Below are 19,702 nucleotides of genomic sequence, written 5' to 3'. Positions count from 1 at the left end.
AAATGTAAAGTTGGTCCTAACCTGATACTTTTTATACTACTTTCATCAACTTATTGGAACTGAAGTAAATACATGCATCGATAAGTATTTTAATGATTTGTTTAAAAAACGAAATAGTCGTGAGAAAAAAGCTTGCATATAACATAATGATTATATTGAACCTTTATCATTCAAACACGATTGTAAGTATAACATTACAACACAAACAATAATTTGCTATAAAATGTTACATGACGTTTTAGGAAGTTGAAAGTTTTCAAATGATTTTTAAAAAGATAACAACAGTCCTTGGAATAAAATCACATTAAAGTTTTTAAGTATCAGCAGCAAAGATTTTAACTTTTTCACATGTATTGAATATGCGCATATTATCCTTTAAAATTAATGTTACGTGTTTAAAATTGCTTTTATTTACATGAAAATAAAAATAATAATTCATTATTTTCATGTAAATAAAGGTAATTTTAAACAATTTCATAAAAAATTGTCGACTTTATCAAGAAGACCTATTACAATCCTAACTATAACATGCTATTACATGTAGTATATAGAAGAAATGAAAAAAAAAAACAATGACCTTCATCACTTTTGATCCGATCCCATGAAAAAAGTAAATAACGGACAAGAATTCTCATATACCACTCTAAAAGTTTGTTTGTTTGTTTGTTGGGGTTTAGGTTACAGACCACCAATTCAACCAATGAGCATTTGGAACGTACGCAAAAATAGTCCTACGCAGAAATTACCCCTGTTCCTCATAGTGCTGTGAAAAAAGTTCTCATCTTATTTTAAAAATTTAAACAGTTTCTGAAAGGAAAAACATTTCTGTACATTTTATAGGTGCAGTTTGCTTCTTGTGATGTGAAGCCTAATCTCCATAATGATTTTTAAATATACCCCTATCTTGTGAAAACACTGGGATTTCCCATGCTATTTATAGACCCTACACTTCCGGTGACCAGTACTGCACTGCAAGTCTGCTAACCCCACATGCCATTCTGAGGATTGTGAGCTGACATATGTAGAATCATGCTGATATATAGTCATCTGCAGGTTAAAGTTAAGGTAAAGTCCAGAGAAGCCATTGAATATTGTGAAATTAGCATAGAAGCCTATGGGAAGTGGAATTAGTGGTTTTTAGCCTTAAGCTGAAGCCATGGCAAAATGAAAAGTTTCTTCAAATAGCTTTAAACTACTTGAAGATCTTGTTAACTTTGCCATGAGAGGAATACACTACAAAAATCCTTCAAAATATGCATTTTTTTAAGTTATAGGTCCAAATTATGGAAAATTGGTCTTTTTGGCTGATTTTTATGTCCTATCTTGTAAAAAGTGTAGAAAATTTAGTAAAAATATCAAATATTAAACTTTGAGGGCTATATTTACCTAAATATGGTAGTAATAAGCACTTGAAATCAAGTTTTGTGTAGATTTGAGCAAAAATTAGGTTAGAAATGAGGAAAAACTCACTTTCATTACTGCGGTTAAGGCCATATAAGCATTCCCCTATGGCAACATGGAAAATCCATTATTGAGCACTTTTTTTGCTTTAGGTGCCCTTTACTGGTCATGTTTTAATGTGAAAACACTGTATTTACAAATTTAAAGCCAAATATATCACCTTTTGTGAAAATTTAAAGATTTAGGATTTTTGACATGTGATCAAGAAAAAGGGGGAGGCATGTCAGAAATAAATTTTTAAAAATAGACCAATTTCTCAGAAAATGAATACTTTTAAAACTATTTCTTCATTAATATTGTTAAAAAACAAGTTGTGATTGATATTTTTTATTTGAAAAGTCAGAAAAAGTTCTTTGCAAATATTTAATGCATTTCAGTATGGTAGAATATTTTCACTTTTTTGCTCGCACAACTTGGTTACCCTATATTTAAAAATCAAATATTTAAAAAAGTACTTGTCACATTTCACTGAAACTTTGCAAATGCATTCAGTATGTGTGTAGGAAGATACCTGTATAGTTATTTATTTTTTCTAAGACAAAAAGTGACTCTTTAGGTTACAGACCACCAATTCAACCAATGAGCATTTGGAACGTACGCAAAAATAGTCCTACGCAGAAATTACCCCTGTTCCTCATAGTGCTGTGAAAAAAGTTCTCATCTTATTTTAAAAATTTAAACAGTTTCTGAAAGGAAAAACATTTCTGTACATTTTATAGGTGCAGTTTGCTTCTTGTGATGTGAAGCCTAATCTCCATAATGATTTTTAAATATACCCCTATCTTGTGAAAACACTGGGATTTCCCATGCTATTTATAGACCCTACACTTCCGGTGACCAGTACTGCACTGCAAGTCTGCTAACCCCACATGCCATTCTGAGGATTGTGAGCTGACATATGTAGAATCATGCTGATATATAGTCATCTGCAGGTTAAAGTTAAGGTAAAGTCCAGAGAAGCCATTGAATATTGTGAAATTAGCATAGAAGCCTATGGGAAGTGGAATTAGTGGTTTTTAGCCTTAAGCTGAAGCCATGGCAAAATGAAAAGTTTCTTCAAATAGCTTTAAACTACTTGAAGATCTTGTTAACTTTGCCATGAGAGGAATACACTACAAAAATCCTTCAAAATATGCATTTTTTTAAGTTATAGGTCCAAATTATGGAAAATTGGTCTTTTTGGCTGATTTTTATGTCCTATCTTGTAAAAAGTGTAGAAAATTTAGTAAAAATATCAAATATTAAACTTTGAGGGCTATATTTACCTAAATATGGTAGTAATAAGCACTTGAAATCAAGTTTTGTGTAGATTTGAGCAAAAATTAGGTTAGAAATGAGGAAAAACTCACTTTCATTACTGCGGTTAAGGCCATATAAGCATTCCCCTATGGCAACATGGAAAATCCATTATTGAGCACTTTTTTTGCTTTAGGTGCCCTTTACTGGTCATGTTTTAATGTGAAAACACTGTATTTACAAATTTAAAGCCAAATATATCACCTTTTGTGAAAATTTAAAGATTTAGGATTTTTGACATGTGATCAAGAAAAAGGGGGAGGCATGTCAGAAATAAATTTTTAAAAATAGACCAATTTCTCAGAAAATGAATACTTTTAAAACTATTTCTTCATTAATATTGTTAAAAAACAAGTTGTGATTGATATTTTTTATTTGAAAAGTCAGAAAAAGTTCTTTGCAAATATTTAATGCATTTCAGTATGGTAGAATATTTTCACTTTTTTGCTCGCACAACTTGGTTACCCTATATTTAAAAATCAAATATTTAAAAAAGTACTTGTCACATTTCACTGAAACTTTGCAAATGCATTCAGTATGTGTGTAGGAAGATACCTGTATAGTTATTTATTTTTTCTAAGACAAAAAGTGACTCTTTAGGTTACAGACCACCAATTCAACCAATGAGCATTTGGAACGTACGCAAAAATAGTCCTACGCAGAAATTACCCCTGTTCCTCATAGTGCTGTGAAAAAAGTTCTCATCTTATTTTAAAAATTTAAACAGTTTCTGAAAGGAAAAACATTTCTGTACATTTTATAGGTGCAGTTTGCTTCTTGTGATGTGAAGCCTAATCTCCATAATGATTTTTAAATATACCCCTATCTTGTGAAAACACTGGGATTTCCCATGCTATTTATAGACCCTACACTTCCGGTGACCAGTACTGCACTGCAAGTCTGCTAACCCCACATGCCATTCTGAGGATTGTGAGCTGACATATGTAGAATCATGCTGATATATAGTCATCTGCAGGTTAAAGTTAAGGTAAAGTCCAGAGAAGCCATTGAATATTGTGAAATTAGCATAGAAGCCTATGGGAAGTGGAATTAGTGGTTTTTAGCCTTTAACGTCTAAAGGAGACTGTTGATGTGTTGTTTTCGTAAAAGATGATTTCGTTTTTGGAATTGGGAGTAAAGCTTGTAGTGTCACTTGACTTTTTATGGTCCACAATAAGGAAGTTCAAATCATTTGTTTATACATGTAGTAGTGGTAGTGTGCAAATTTAAACTTAATGGGACTATTTCGTTGAAACAAATAATATTTTGAAAACCTTTTTGTATTAAACGTCTTCACATGTTCAAACAGGTTCAACATGCTACAAATATAGAAAAAAATGTATAGAGGGTGCATTTTTTAAACAAAGCAAAGTGTACAAAAAATGCTTTTTAAACAGAGGTTATGCAAAGTTAGCAAAGTAAGTACTCTTAGGCGTGACAGACAGACAAAGCAGTGCGGCCAATGGCCCTGCCGGTGACACAGGTAAAACGAACATACAACCGTTTCCTTTTTCGGGTCAGAAAATATCGGAAATGACGGAGATCTTTCTGCCACAATGACAAACTATTTACCACACTTTATTCCAAATTCCCAAAAGCTTTTATGACATCTTGTATGACATGTAAACGGACTGTCAGCGGTATACGGAAACACAATGATTATAAGGTATTTTGCTAGATAGGCTTTATAAATTGTCATTGCAATGCTGCACTAGTGTAAATAAGTTTTTTTTAAAATGATTTGTGAAGAACAAATAAAAAAAAAACAATGGAAACTACAAATATTTAAATGTATTTATATATATTTACAACAGTCTGCCAGCAGACTAATGTTTTAAGTTTTAAGGCAAATGTAATGAATATATTGCATTGATGAAACTTGGTATCACAAATTAAAGCTTTCCAAAATTTCTCGGACGTCAGTTTAACTTTTAGGGCTAACTTTTCCCCCTGCTTTGTCGTTATCAGCATACATGCATAAGGCTGTGAGAAAAAATATAATCTGGAAAAGAAGAAAACGAGGCAAATTAGGAGATGGAAGTAATCCTTTTAAAAAAGATACACTCATAGCGGTAATAGGGTATCTTTTCCTAGTAAAGTCATTCAACAAATTCCATTTGTAGATGGAATTTGTGAAATGCAAACATGGTTGATGTCTTGTTAGAAGCAGGAACGGCTTACCCTTTCGGTGGTTCATATAGTTCGTTTTTTCGGTGTTTGCCCTTTTTTTGTTGTACGTGTGCGATTTGTTTATATTTTGTTATCTTGTATGTTGCTGTGGTGTTTTTTTTAAGTAGTTTTGTCCTAGAACGGCCAATCGCTTGTTCCTTTTCCACATTTCTTTTTCTTCTTTAAATATATAAGATGTTTTAATAAAATTAGGAGTCCTAATTCCAAGATCCATTTTATGTAGTAAATAGTGGGGGATAAATTCCGATATTTTCGCAAAAACTCTTTTTTGTAAACAAATTTGAGCATTTTTTATAAGTCTTATTTGTATCAAAAATGTCATGAATGTCAAGCTTTGTTAAACTAGTATGAAACAGGATTATAATTTTACGCTGTCATTTGATTGCTTTTGTTGGGAAATATTTAGAGGCAATAAATAAAAAGGAACTACGGTAGAAAAGAAACTCATGTTCAATAACAAAAGGCAAGGACAATTATATATAGTCACTAAATTACACTGAAGTAAAGTACCTGTATAAGAAGACAACATCCTAATACGGATGCTGTGATTGCCACATTTCCAATTACTCTATCCCATATTTCATCAAAGCATCCCTGAAATTAAAAACACCAAATCTTTGACAAATTACTTTTTTTCGTTATTTATACCTGCAATACTTGGAGTATGGGTAAATAAAAGAATATCGAGATGACATTTCTACCATCAACCTCCATTTTTATGTCTGTGGCCTTTTTCTTGGAACTATTCAGCTCTTCAGAAGTTGTCATTCTCAAGATTTTATACTACATCAAGGATTACGATTATATGCGGAGGACATGAATCCTCTTTAAAACATATGCATTAAGGAGGGTTCTATCGGAAATGCTTGTACAAAATCGGAACCATCAATTGCAGTGGTTTCCAACCTTCCAGATTTACCCTGATTCACATCGTGACGAGCCTTCCTTTTTAAACGACCGAAAAAAATCGTCGTCGGTGGCGTCCATTAACTTTTGTTTATTTACGATACCTTATCTTAAACTGTAAAACCTCATCCGATGTTTTTGAAATTTTAACACATTGTTCCTTTTGAGATGGCAGAGGGTCATGTAAAGCTGTTTATAGGCTTTTTGGAAAAATGGGAATAAAATTTGGAGAAAAGGTGTTTAAATTGATAGGAAAAGCTCATTGATGAATTTTTATGCTTCTGATATCAATTTCCCTTTCACCTGTGGCAACATCCCTTCAGCACTAGCGTATGGAATTTTTATATCACAACTCATACCTTATGCCAGAGCTTGCCGTAATTACGCAGATTTCTTGTATCGCGCTAGACTTCTTACAATTAGGCTTCTGGAACAGGGTTATGTTGCTACAAGATTGAAGTCATCACTACAGAAGTTTTATAGTCGTCATTATGAACTCGTGGATCGTTGCGGTGTATTCATCTGCACCATGAAAACTGATTTGTTCAACGTGTAATAGTTTTCTTTTCCTCTTGCCTGTACCCCGGACTTGACTTTTTATGAGCAACTAGGCGGGTGTTTCTAGAAAAACAGAGGACGTTTACCTTACCGGTGCACCTGGTTCCCATGCTCCTAGTTTTTAGTGGAGTCCGACTTGCTCATATACTTTTGTTACTTTGCATGTATTAGTTTAGCTACTTTATGTTCTTTGTCGTGTTTGTCTGTTTTCCTTTACTGGTCTTTGTCCCTGGATTACATTCTTTTGATTTCCTTGTTATGAAAAAATAACATGCAAATGCTTTTTTTATCACCACCGCTATATTCACGCCGGTATGAAAGAGTGAGGTTAAGCACCCCATTAACCCACCATTTCGTGTGGTATCAAGTCAAGAATCATTGCTGTACCAGCTGCACCGGTGATGCAATACCTATTTTGCCAGAATTGTTTTGGACTTATGGATCGAACTGTTACCTAATTACGTACGTTGTTACCCTTATTACGTACATGTACATATCCGGCTTGAATGCTATCACTCACCGTAGTATAGTAATTTTTTGTAGCAGATAAAGTAGTTTGGGCACAAGACAGATCGGTACTACTCGATGGAAGTGATACGCAGCAACTGAGTGGTGTTTCTAATTCCGTTTTCATTGCCCACTGTGTTGCCTCTCTAAAATCGTAGTAGTTGTCAATCCCACAACATTTAAACTGAAATATAATGATGGTCGTAATATTGGAACTACTGATATATAACGTCTTCTGAATAAAGGAATCGACTTGTTTGATTTGTAAGAATTTTCTGCTGTTGAACAGACTCGAACTTTCGTTACCGCAAACTTTTTTCTAAATTTGCCAAAAAAATGATACCCAACTTTTGTCTAACAGCAATGTTTCCTAGTTCTGATATTACAACCTTTTAATTTATGTATTGATCACAGTTAAAGTCGATTATAATACTCTCTTGTGACATATGTGCTTTAGCGTAGCTACAAAATGAAAATGTCACAGAAGCGACATTATCTTTAAATGAGCTCTGACTATATGTCATCTCGGGATATTGCTGAATTGTAAAACTGGTCAAAACATCAAAAGTCTGATAATTTTGTTACGGACTGATTAATACGTGGGCTGAGAAATCCCCCCCCCCATTTTTTAGCTACTTTTTATACCTCGTTGAGGCAAAAATCCATTTTTAAGGTATTTTCTACTTCCTATTGATACTCTATGGATTTTGACATTGAAAAATATTCCAATTTAAGCGTTATTTCGGTGGGGATAGGGATACATATTTTTCATTTTACACCAAAATCTTACGTGTTAACTACCGCAATTTTCCTGGTTCCATAGTAAAGCTGAGATATTGGGTTATATGATAATACCTATATGCATTTAGTTTCTCCACACATGCTGTCCTAGGAAGCTCGAACAATTGAATTACAAAAATCTTGGTTTTTGACCCGGTGGGGTACAAATATAGGCTTATACTGAAATAGAATCCGAGTATATTCTTTGGCGACAAATTGATTCGGTAATGGGAGGTATCAAGGTACCTGAAAATCACCATGCAGTTGATAAGTGGGGGTGGGGTGCACGGTGGACTCTCCCAATCCATGGACTAGATGAATGGGATTACAAAGATAAAACAATACTTCCACATCAGTGCGTTAGACAACAATGAACAAATTTAGTGTAAGAAAACAGCTTTGTAAATCCACCTATCTTTCTTTTAAGACTTCGAACCGATATTATTTTGTTAAAAAAAGGAACCAAATTATTTTTGTAATGTATACTTAATACCTTGATTTCTTAAACATAACGATTTTGCATGAATTTGCAAGATATGAAAAACACATCTAAGTACAATATTTCAAACATCAGTACTAACTCCATGTTAGCTTTACCTAAACGTACATAAAGTTGAGAGGGAAATTATTATCAAACCAAGACGAATGACCCCAATACCGTATTACTGACTAAAATCAAGACTGAAATCTGCCAAACGTAAACTGAACAATTACGAGTCCTGTTCATTGCCTTAAATAGTGCGCATAGGTACAACGATGAGGCTCCTGTAACATATTTTGTGCTTTCGCCATAACGAAATGTCACGTGTTTTTTCATCGTGGAATCTAACGGGGCAAGGCGCCCCAAATCATTACTCTCAAACTCTTTCTCAACTGTTTGAATTAAACTGATTTTAATCGAATTACGAATATAATTTTAATATACACTTTTTGCATACCGATTGAAATTCGAATTCGTACTTCCAAACGTTAGTAATTATTTTTAGCATGAAGTACAGTGGTATCATGATTTTTCTGAGACTTCAGAAAACAGTCCCGTATATATTATTGGTTTATAATGTTTAATCTTAAAAATGAGTAGGTGAATATCGTTTAATAACAATGTTCAGTTCAAACCAAACTGACATAATAAAATATACGATTACCTTTCAGAAAAACTGTTGCTTTTTTAGAAACAAATGGAGTATTTATATAAGTTAGATTTACAGAAGTATGATATTGTAGATTTATATAGACATCTCTACACTTGCACATGGTTTTGTTTACCTATTACGATATTCATTAATCAATTCTAAGAACCGAGTAAGCATACAATAGGCTACTTACTAATACCTGCAAAGGATGCGTTTCATCAGTTTTAAGCTGGTTAATATAACTAACACAAACCTGCTGGTTCACAAAATTCCATCCAATGGAAACAACATCGGTGCCATTTATTCCAGCATAGTCTGATTGTATTGATGAGTTTAGTGAATCTTTGATCGGTGTTTTTATCTAAAAAATAGAAGCTGATTTATAGACTAACATTTGCATAGCACAGCGTAGTGGTCAATTGAGATACTTTATTCATTAATTTGTGGTACTATCCGTTCAACAACAGAACTACCATCTCGCATTGTCGATTGACGGAACTTTTGTACTTGTAATAGGGTACGTATGTCTCGTCACGTGACTCCGTGATTTCATGAGTATGGGTCCTCACCTCCCATTCAAATGCATACAGATTGGTCATTAACATAGCATTGAGTTCAGTGTTAAAAGTAAAAAATATTTTTGCGAAAAAAAATACTGATAAAAAATGACAAATATCTAGTTCTACTGAATAAAAAGAAGAAAAGCATAGAAACAGAAGATTTTGCATAGTGATACAGCGTTTTCATTTTCCGGAAGTGAACAATAAAATGCAGACCGGCCTTCGGATTTCAATACGTTCTACATCTAAAATTCCGGAAGTAAAACTGAAACTAGAAAGAGACTTACAAACCCTATTATGCATAAAATTAATGTATTGGTTTATATAGATTCTAAGGTAAGATCTTTTTATTCCTATTTTATGTAGTTTAATTTAGAAAATTACAGAACTGTCAACTGTATAGGACTATACAAATACACATGTTCGATCACAAATTGCAGATAGAGATCTGTTCCTACAATGTGAGTTTTGACATAAGGTTGTTTTTACATACCGTATCTGGTTTCCAATAAAACAGCCCCATTACAGCAATCTGTGCTACTAATAGTACGAAGACAACAAGAGCATATATCATAAGCAAACATTTAATTTTCTTCAATGCTCCAAAAAATCCACATCCTGTTATTATGATCAACACCAAGCCGCTAACTATCAATGCAATGGTCAAATTACCGACAAGATCCTTTAAGTTGAAGTCGATATTTGTATCCGAATATCCGAGACCGGCTAAAGATTCCTCTAGTTTTGTGATAGCACTGTCATAATATTTTTTGAGAATGCTGTCGCCAAATCTTACAATAAGTCCTACCACAAACAGTGCTATACCTAATAACTACAAGAAGAAAGATCTCAGGTATAAGATATTATAATGTAAAAAAAACAGACAAACAAACAAACAAAAAAAAAACAAAAACAAACAAACAAACAAACAAACGTACGTATCATATATATATAAAAATGATTTTATATAAATTTGGCTTGAATTCACTAAGTTCCGTATGTTATAACAAAGACAAAATGCGTTGATAGTTTTTATTTATTTTAGGTACAATTATGCTGTTATATATTATGCCCGATTTCTTTAGTTTTTGTAAGTCCTTGTTTGTTTTGTGTTGATGAATTATAAGACTTTATACATTTTAACGCAGTAAAAGAAGGACGGGCTGTGTATTCATAATGTAATAAAGTGTCATTTAATAAGATTTGAAAGTGTCGATACGTGTTCCGTGGTTTCAAAAAAATGGGTCCTTATCTCCCATTCAAATGCATAGAGATTTGTCATTTACAGAGTATTGAGTTCAGAAATGAAAGCAAAACAGTATTTTATGTAAAAATATCGATAAAGAATGAAATAATATCAGTAATTCCGATAAGAAAAATTAAACTGGAACGAGACATTTAAGCCCTATAGGAGGGTATTCTTTTTATTCTGTTTAGTACAACTTTACAGATACTTAAATATACATAGATGGTTGTATTTTTATTTCACGTTATTTGTATCCGCTATTTAACAAATATGCATGTTTGTTGAATCGTTTACCATTTGTATCACTCTTGTCATTGTGCTTAAATTCGAGTAAGTTTAGTTTTGGTGTACAAAAAAAGTGAAACAAGGGTTGATAAAAAAATCAGGTAACAAAAAATCAAGAATGATCTGTCATTTATTATAGAAGAAAGCCTTATTAACATATAACTTAGTCTAGTATTACAGTAGTAGTCAGACTTGTTTGACCCGAATTATGTCAGATCTTATTTATCATATTTCTCAAAATTTGCAGTATATATCAAAGTACACTGATGCTTTATTCCTTTGTAGAACCTTTTAGTAATGGATTGACTTCCTATTTCGATAGATAAGGTTTTTAGTACTTCTTGTATACAGTCATTGTTTGGATTGAGATATTCCTATATGGTATAAGTATTGTATTACATATTCCTGAGCGGGTGTACGTCAAAACATGGCGGCTAAAAAATATAGTGCGCTTCTTTAGAGGTTACTCTTTGATCCACGTGTACAGCATATCAACATTAAAAATATAAATGATTGGTATTATTTGTTTCCTTACGCCTTAAGTGTATTTTATCTCCAGCCTGACATTCTAAGTAGAACAGTCTGTTAACGTTAATAATAGAATTCGCCCGCATTTTAATCAAATTTTGTCATCTGTACTCACCAGAAATATAATGTTGACAACAATAAGAAATATTCTACCCAGAGTTAAAAGACATCCCATCACTAATCCTGTATCCTCTATATTTCGAAATGGAGTTCTAAAACGTACAACACAAAATTTAAACTTTTTAATTTGAAGTATTTTTCATCGTTCAACTAAAAGAAGTAAATTTGAAATATTACAGTCAAACAGGTGAAATATGAGATTGCTCCTTATAGAATTTATTTAAACCACCCGAAGTTCGTGTGTGAAATATCTAACGATCGAAAGTAATAGAATGTATATACAAAGGACGGTTGAACGTAACCAAAGCAAACTCACTCAATCATAGCCACATTGATCGCTATTTCTGATTTACTTTATATACTTGTAATTATTTATCATGAATAAGTTCATTGAAAGGTTCGGTGTTTTCTCGTCAGTCTACTAACCTGATCTTTAAATATTACATATCGTATAAAGGAAATGTGCGGACGAGACAAATTTCATGGCAGTATTTTACATTTTGATAAATAAAAAAACAAACAAACACAAAACCCCCCCCCCCAAAAAAAAAAAAAAAAAAAAAACCCAACCAAACACACCCCCCCCCCCAAAAAAAAAAAAAAACAAAAAACAAAAAAAAAAAAAAACAAGCAAACATATTAAAAAAAGCATTCATTGTAATTTTACTTTTATACTGGTAGACATACTTTTCTAAAATAATATAAGGTGAGATGTTTCGTTTAGCATGACAGTCATATAAGCAAGTCCAGATTCAGAATGATATAGGTGATCATTTATGATTCGTAAGTCAATACCTATGATTTTCACGCAGACTTGGAAATGAAAATAAGTCTTCAGTATCATATTCCACTCACTATTTAAGAATTATATAATTATCCTCATTTCTACAACAATCTTTGTTTTTTAAAAATAAGATGTCATATATCTGTGATCACTAAATGAAAACCCGAAGACTCTATTACATGTAGCAAATGAACAATCAAGCGATAAAATACTCCGCTCGGTCCAGGAGTAGGCGTCCATTTTACCATTAATTTAGCCGTCTCAATTAGCAAACGAACCGTAATCAAAAGAAAATACAGAAGATACATGGAATAAAACTTATGAAAACAAGCCATTCCGGGCACAAAGAAAATCAATTAATATTGAAAGAGTAATCAATGGATTGATTGATTGAATGTTGTGGTTTAACGCCCGAGCAGCAATAATTCAGCTATATTCAGACATTGAACATGAAATGGATGGTAAAATGAAAATAGGATGGGCACAAGCATAAAGGGGTCGACAAATTTTGATTGCCACTGGAAATAGGAAGAGGTGAGTAGGACCAAGATTCTAGCGGAAATCAAAAGAATGTAATCCAGGGACAAAGACCAGACACGGATAAGAGACATAAAATAACTCAAATAATTCATACAATATAACAAAAGTAAAAAATGACACACATCAACGTTAACCTTTTCAATACTCAATTTTACTTTTACAAGACGTACCAATAAAACTTGCAATAATAACCGTCATCTGTATTGTTCGAGATCTTGAATGAAAGACGTAAGGTTAAATTCTTTTCTTAAATCGTTTAAATGTTATGATTACAAATTTGGTCGAATCACTCAAGCACGTATATTTATACAGTAAAACAAACAAAAATCTTCCAAGTCACAAAATTTTTAATTTCAAATCTTCTCAATTGTGCTAAATAGCGGAAGTAAACATCATGATAATCAATTGATAAAAAATAGCACAGCGAATTTATACCTCACATCAACAAGAAAAAGAAAAGACAGTCATTTTGTTATCCGTGAATGCTTCTTCAAAATGCTTGTTACCGGTGGAATACATCTTAAAAATACCCATAATGTGGTACAATGTACATGTATTTATCATGAAATGGGTGACAAAATATTATGATTTTTTTTTCGAAATTTCGTACAGTCAATTAAATACTTATATGTGGATTTTGTTAACCAAATCTATAAATTCAACATGTTTAGATACACGTTCTGTTTTAATTTCAAATTGTATACTGAAAAGGTGAAGGTTTTTGTACAAAATGATTGAAATAAAATTGTAATTGTGTTGTTGAAGACACTTTCTCTATTAAATTACTACTATTACTTACTTTTGGTATGAAATATCAAAATCCTTTACTTTAAAACTTACTTAGTAAATACAAACTTCCTGATATACTTATATCGATATTTTGTTTGCTCCAGTCATTTTACACAACTTTATTTATATTTATACACTGGAACGTTAATCTTTTGTTTGGACAAAAGTGATTTAAGAACTTTAAAGACATAAAACGATAAAATTGTCCATATATTTTGACATTTTAATGATGCTTCGCGTGCATATGTCTACGTCTTCACTATTCTTCTTAATATATATTGTTGACATGTCTATTTTTTTCACGAAAGTTTTGGTTTTGGAAGCATTATCCCCTATTTTCCGGGACTTCAATATAGGTACATAGCATTAAATACAGCTCATTTTGAGATTTTGAGATTCTGCTAAAATAACTGTGATATAAGCATACAGCAAGAAATCATCATATGCATGAGAAATGAATAATTCAAGGTCATTTAAAAATAAGGAAGAAGAAAAATGGAATACCAACATTACCATGGAAACCATCTGATACTTCAACACTTTGTCTAACACTTTGTCTAACACTTTGTTTAACATACTATGAATAATCTAAGACATTTTAAAATTCAAACAATTTAATTACATTTTTGCCATAATATTTATCAACCTACAGTAAAAAGCTATGCAATAGTCAATGAATGCACAGTATAAAGTTTTATTTTTAATTAATTCACTACTAAGTTGTATAAGTCTGAATAGGGTGTATTTTGTTCTAACTTGTGCTAACTCTGTCTTAACTTCTCTAAATATGCCTGAAAAATACTTGGATTGTCTCGACCCAGTCTCACCATGCCCAATCAAGTCTCAAAAAGTTTCGACTGTCTTGACCCAGTTTCGACTTGTCATATCTTGTCTTGACTTGTCTGGACCAAGTTTTCACCAGTCTCAACCTGTCTCGAACAGTTGTGAACAGTCTTACCAGTCTTGAATCTTCTTAAAAAGTCTCGACCAGTCTCGAATGAATCTCAAACTGTCTCGATAACCTATTCCAAGTCTCGGCTGGTCTCGACTAACTTATTTCTCAAGCAGTCTCGACAATCATAACCAGTCTCTACTTATCTCAATAATATTCAGTATGTCTTGATTTGTTGTCTTAATATTAATGTAAATAGAACCTTAGTTGAACATGTTGAAGTAAAGAAAAGATAGCAGTATGAGAACATTTTATTTATTACTGCAAACATAAGCAATACATAAAATCACACAACAAACTCCATATATGCCATTCTCCCTGAAAAATGTAGAATTTTTGACAAAATTGTACAGAGTATAGCTTGAAAACCCGTTCGTGGTAACCTCTGAAGCCTGTTTTATTTTAAATACTCCTGTTCAGCCCCAAAGTTATTTTAAAAAAAGGATTTGAATCGCTTTTCGGTGCATTTGAACACCGTTCAGGAGTCCTGGGTACACACAGGACCTGATGAAAACACTAGATACATGTACCTGTATGTGACGTTCATCATTATACTAGAAAAAATTGTATACCAGTATTTATGCAATTCAGACAATATACAATTTACATGTACATTGCAACCGGCCCGGCACGTGGCATTTATTACAATCCTGGAAATCACAATATACCTACATGTACTACTTGAATCACATAAGTGATAAACATGGTACCATATAAAATGATAATGTTGTATTTTTATTATACAGATCCATGTTGATATATGATGTTCGTTTGACAGACTAATTACAAAAATAATAGAATTCTTCTTTTCTCTTCTTTTATTTGTTTTTTTTTATGTTGTATGCGGTTTTATTACGAAATAATAAATGGTTCATAAAAGGATGAATATAGAGAAGAAAATGGGTTAAAAACATGCCTGTCATTAATAAAATTATCTTTTTAAATAAATTTGCATTTAATTTTGGATATCTTAAGTACATCAATGTATAGATGTACTTGAGCCATATAAAACTAATTGCAAATTTATTTAAAAAGACAATTATACTTTTTTTTTCATTCGCAACTAGCAAATGCTACATGAGTAGGTTACGATCCGGAACAATCATAACATAACTATGTTTTTAGTTAACATATACTTGCAACGCCGGAAGAGAAACAAAAATATGTTTTCAGCATTTTAAAAAGAATTGAAGATATAAAAATGCGGGATGCATCTCTTATATAGCAGAAGGAAGGACGATATTACGGACTGACGGAAGTGCGGACACCCTACATCATTATTTATCCTCACTTTGCAAGTTTGGGACAAATACGATATCCAAATGCTTGACCATTTAATGATATGGTTTAACGTCTCTTGGCAGAAAGGACGAGAACGTCTTTACCAATCCAATAGACCCTGCTTTAAACTAGTCGTACAGCCAAAATAAAAAGAAGTTCACACTCTCGTTTACACCGAAAACAATGATTGATTGATTAATAAACAGTTTAGATGACGCTAATAGGCCTCTTTGGTTACATGTACATGTTTGACATCTGTCTATACAAAAGGTTTATGAACTATCTCACTTTTTATCTAGTAAAAAAGTGGCAGGAAGGTTGCATAAGTTACATGTGTAACAATATACATGTTATAAAAACATGCAATTATTGGCTCCTTTTAGTTTGGCTATGCATCATAAAATCGAATGTTTGAAATTGCTAAAAAAAAAAAAAAAAAAAAAAAAAAAAACACAATCATCATAATCATCTGAGATGTAAGCAGGTTATTTCTATGGTTTATAAGCTATTCTTTTTTAAGACGGTAGTTTCGGTGTAATACTTAGATCGATCTTATTTTAAACGAACATGTGTCTGTTGGTGTCAGGTAGGAACCAGTAACGCGGGGTATAGACGTGAAAGATGTCCTTTCTTACAATTGTATAGTTATAGTGACCTGTATCAAATTAAAAGGGACTTCGTGTATGTACATGTACCTGTATACTGAACTGTCACCTTTGTATTACTGTTTTTGTCAAAGAAGGCTTGACTTAGAGATCATCGGCAAGTGGGATTCAACCGGACGGGGGAAATTGCCACGTGGAACCGGCTAAATATTCCGCGGTCAGTTCTCTTTACCACCTTGCAAATTTACGTTCGTTTAAACATATTTATTCAAATATATAAGCACAAGCAAATACAGTATACACATTTACATACAAACTCATGGTAGGATTGAGAAAGAAGCTTGATAGCTAAGAGTAAACTTGCAAGAATGTTCTTATAAATAAGATGCATGTGGAATGATTTTCTTAATTGACTAATAAATAAGAAGAATAAAACGAATATAAAAACAAAAAATGGAATTACAAAATTAGTGAAGAGATGCAGTACATGGAAGTCAAGCATTTATTAACCTTTTACTTTTCATAATAAACTTCTGAACTTTAAGAAAAACTTCTACATTTTGTTCAGCATTTAGAATATTTGAGCCATACAATAAATTTACAGTAATAGGAACATCAAGTACCATAGAAAATATGATTTCATTTCGTAATAAAGTATATTTGGGACAAAAGAGCAAAAAATGGGAAGTTGATTCGACATGACCATAGGTGCAATTAGGGGAATTAACAAGGTTACGACTAAACAGATGTTCGTTGAGTGAAACACTGTTCATTCGCAGTCTGGTATGTAATATTTGCCGTAGTCGTGTTCCAATAAAGTAAAGATTCGGGCATTTTATCAAATGTTCCTGAATCTTATTTCTAATAAAGATGTGTCTGTAAACACGTCCACAATTTTCTGTTGGAAAACAAGATAATCACTCCAAGTCAGTCTGGGTTTACAAAGGGTGATTCAGTTGTAAATCAATTAGTTTTTCGAATGATATTGGTCGAGCTCTTGATGGTGGTACAGAAATAAGAGTCGTATTTTGTGATATAAGTAAAGCATTCGACCGAGTTTGGCATGCTGGACTCTTATTTAAACTGGAAAAATACGGAAATACGGGAACGCTGCTACATTGGTTTAAAAATCATTTGTAGGGGAGGTTTCAAAGAGTTGTCTTGTATGGAAGAAACTCAGATTGGAGACCAATGAACGCAGGTGTTCCACAAGGCTCCATTCTGGGATCTTTATTGTTTATACTATTTATCAACGATATAGTATCTGACATTGGTGCGTCGATCAAGGTCTTCCCAGATGACACTAACATATACGTTATTGTAGATACTCCTGAAAATGCTGCGGGGATCTTGAACTGTGATCTAGAAAAGATACACCGTTGGTCTTGTCGGTGGCTAGTAAAATTTAATCTACAAAAGACTGAATCAATGATTGTCTCACGTAAGTCAGTAAATCCATTATACCCGCCTTTGATGATGAGTGGCCAGGACCTTCAGGAAGTTGAATTCCATAAACATCTTGGTATAATTTTTTCAAATAATGGTTCTTGGCATGACCACATTGATTACATAGTAAAAAAGGCTTATAGTAGGATTAATATTTTATGAAAAATGCGTTTCATTCTTGATAGACTCACCTTAGAGAAAATGTATTTTTCATTTATTCGGCCAATTTCAGAATATGGTGACGTTATGTGGGACAATTCGACAATGTCCTTAGTTAACAAGCTAGAAAATGTTCAGATAGAAGCTATGCCAAAATTGTGATGGGAGAGACCAAATTAACATCTATCAATAAAAGGAAACGGGATGGGAAAAACTTTCGGACAGAAGGGAAAAAATTGACTCATATTATTATATAAGATTATCAACAAGGAAACCCCAGAGTATTTGCAATCGTTAATTCCAAACTCGGTTGATTCCTTGCATGGACATTATACGAGACAATCACAAAATAGTTTAGAAATTCGCACGAGAACTAACTTCTACTCTGAATACTGTCTGCCATCAACTGTTAAACTATGGAACAAACTTCCTCAGAATACCAGGAGTTCTAGCTCCACAAATTTACGTTAGTGTATCGGTATTATATCAATATACATATAAATCATAAGTAATTATCAATATGGTTCTTTTTAGTGCATTGTCAAGATATACATTTAGAATGCAGATCTTAAAATTAGATACAGGATTTTCATGATACATGAAAGACAGTCATAGAAATTCTATGTCCGAGAAAAAGGATTGAAAATATGATGGATATATGATGGATATTAAGGCACTCAAATAAAAAAAAATACCAGTTTTATATATTGTAAATTTTGATATGCTGTACACGTGTTTCAAAGAGTAACCTGTCATCAGCAGCATTAAAATCAAAAGATGTAGGAAGATCATAATCAAAATATTAGTTGTATACAAGAAGTACTCATAACCAAATCTATCGAAAGAGGAAGCCAAAGTAGACCTTTCCTAAGAGCTGATTTTTAGGGACATTCATACATGTACAATGTATTGGGTAAGTGAAGGTATACATAAGTTTGTTTATATACTTCCAACGTACACAATGATTTAAAATGTTCAGAACTTATCATAGGGGTAGTGTAAACATTGCTATTGTAGAACAGTTGTAATATGTCTTAGTAAAATTTGCAATTTATATTTGCATGTCTGTGAACATGAAATTTATACTGAAAACTACAAAAATACATGTGCATGTACTCTAATTATGGTTACTGGCATATGCAGTACATTATTAAGTAAAGATTTCATACAGGAAATTATGATATTTGTAATATAATAATACATGTATCTAATTTGTTATATACTTTACAGTTTGCAATTAATTGCTCATAAATATATCAACATACAGGGATGGATCCAGATATTTTAAAATGGAGGGTCCAGACATCATTATAAATCACCAGGTAACTAGAAACCATACATGGGAGAAGACCTAAAGCAATATCCAGGGGCGGATCCAGGATTTTAGATTGGGGGCGCACAATTAAAATTTCGAAAACAAAGATGTGCTCATGAAGTACACTGTACTACATTTTTGTACAGTATGTTATATTTTATTTAAGATAAATTTGAATTATTTTAAAGAAAGAAGTGTTTATTTTTTTTTCTTAATTAAGACAGCTGATAGAGATATTTTAAGAATAACATTTCAGAACTC

The 19,702-nt window shown here is 32.4% G+C and overlaps 1 protein-coding gene across 2 annotated transcripts; it reads right to left on the bottom strand.

Moving 5' to 3' along the window:
• Positions 1–4,533: 4,533 nt before the first annotated feature.
• On the bottom strand, positions 4,534–13,847 carry LOC148616819 (tetraspanin-9-like). 2 transcript variants are annotated; one of them, XM_088583912.1, is made up of 7 exons: positions 13,735–13,847; positions 11,566–11,662; positions 9,885–10,223; positions 9,085–9,192; positions 6,932–7,102; positions 5,458–5,541; positions 4,534–4,759 (listed from the first exon to the last, which is right to left on the bottom strand). In XM_088583912.1, the coding sequence occupies exons 2-7, from the start codon at positions 11,623–11,625 to the stop codon at positions 4,682–4,684; spliced, it is 840 nt and encodes a 279-aa protein (XP_088440038.1). In that variant the 5' UTR covers positions 11,626–11,662; positions 13,735–13,847; the 3' UTR covers positions 4,534–4,681. The 2 variants fall into 2 exon arrangements, with proteins under 2 accessions (XP_088440038.1, XP_088440037.1); XM_088583911.1 differs by having other exon boundaries at positions 13,694–13,830.
• Positions 13,848–19,702: the final 5,855 nt, after the last annotated feature.

Source organism: Perna viridis, chromosome 5, assembly GCF_037379345.1.
Source record: "Perna viridis isolate PV_CMFRI_1.1 ecotype Kerala chromosome 5, ASM3737934v1, whole genome shotgun sequence".
NCBI classification, from domain to species: domain Eukaryota; kingdom Metazoa; phylum Mollusca; class Bivalvia; order Mytilida; family Mytilidae; genus Perna; species Perna viridis.
Note: the sequence above shows the minus strand (reverse complement) of the source record. Positions and strands in the feature narration are given on the sequence as shown.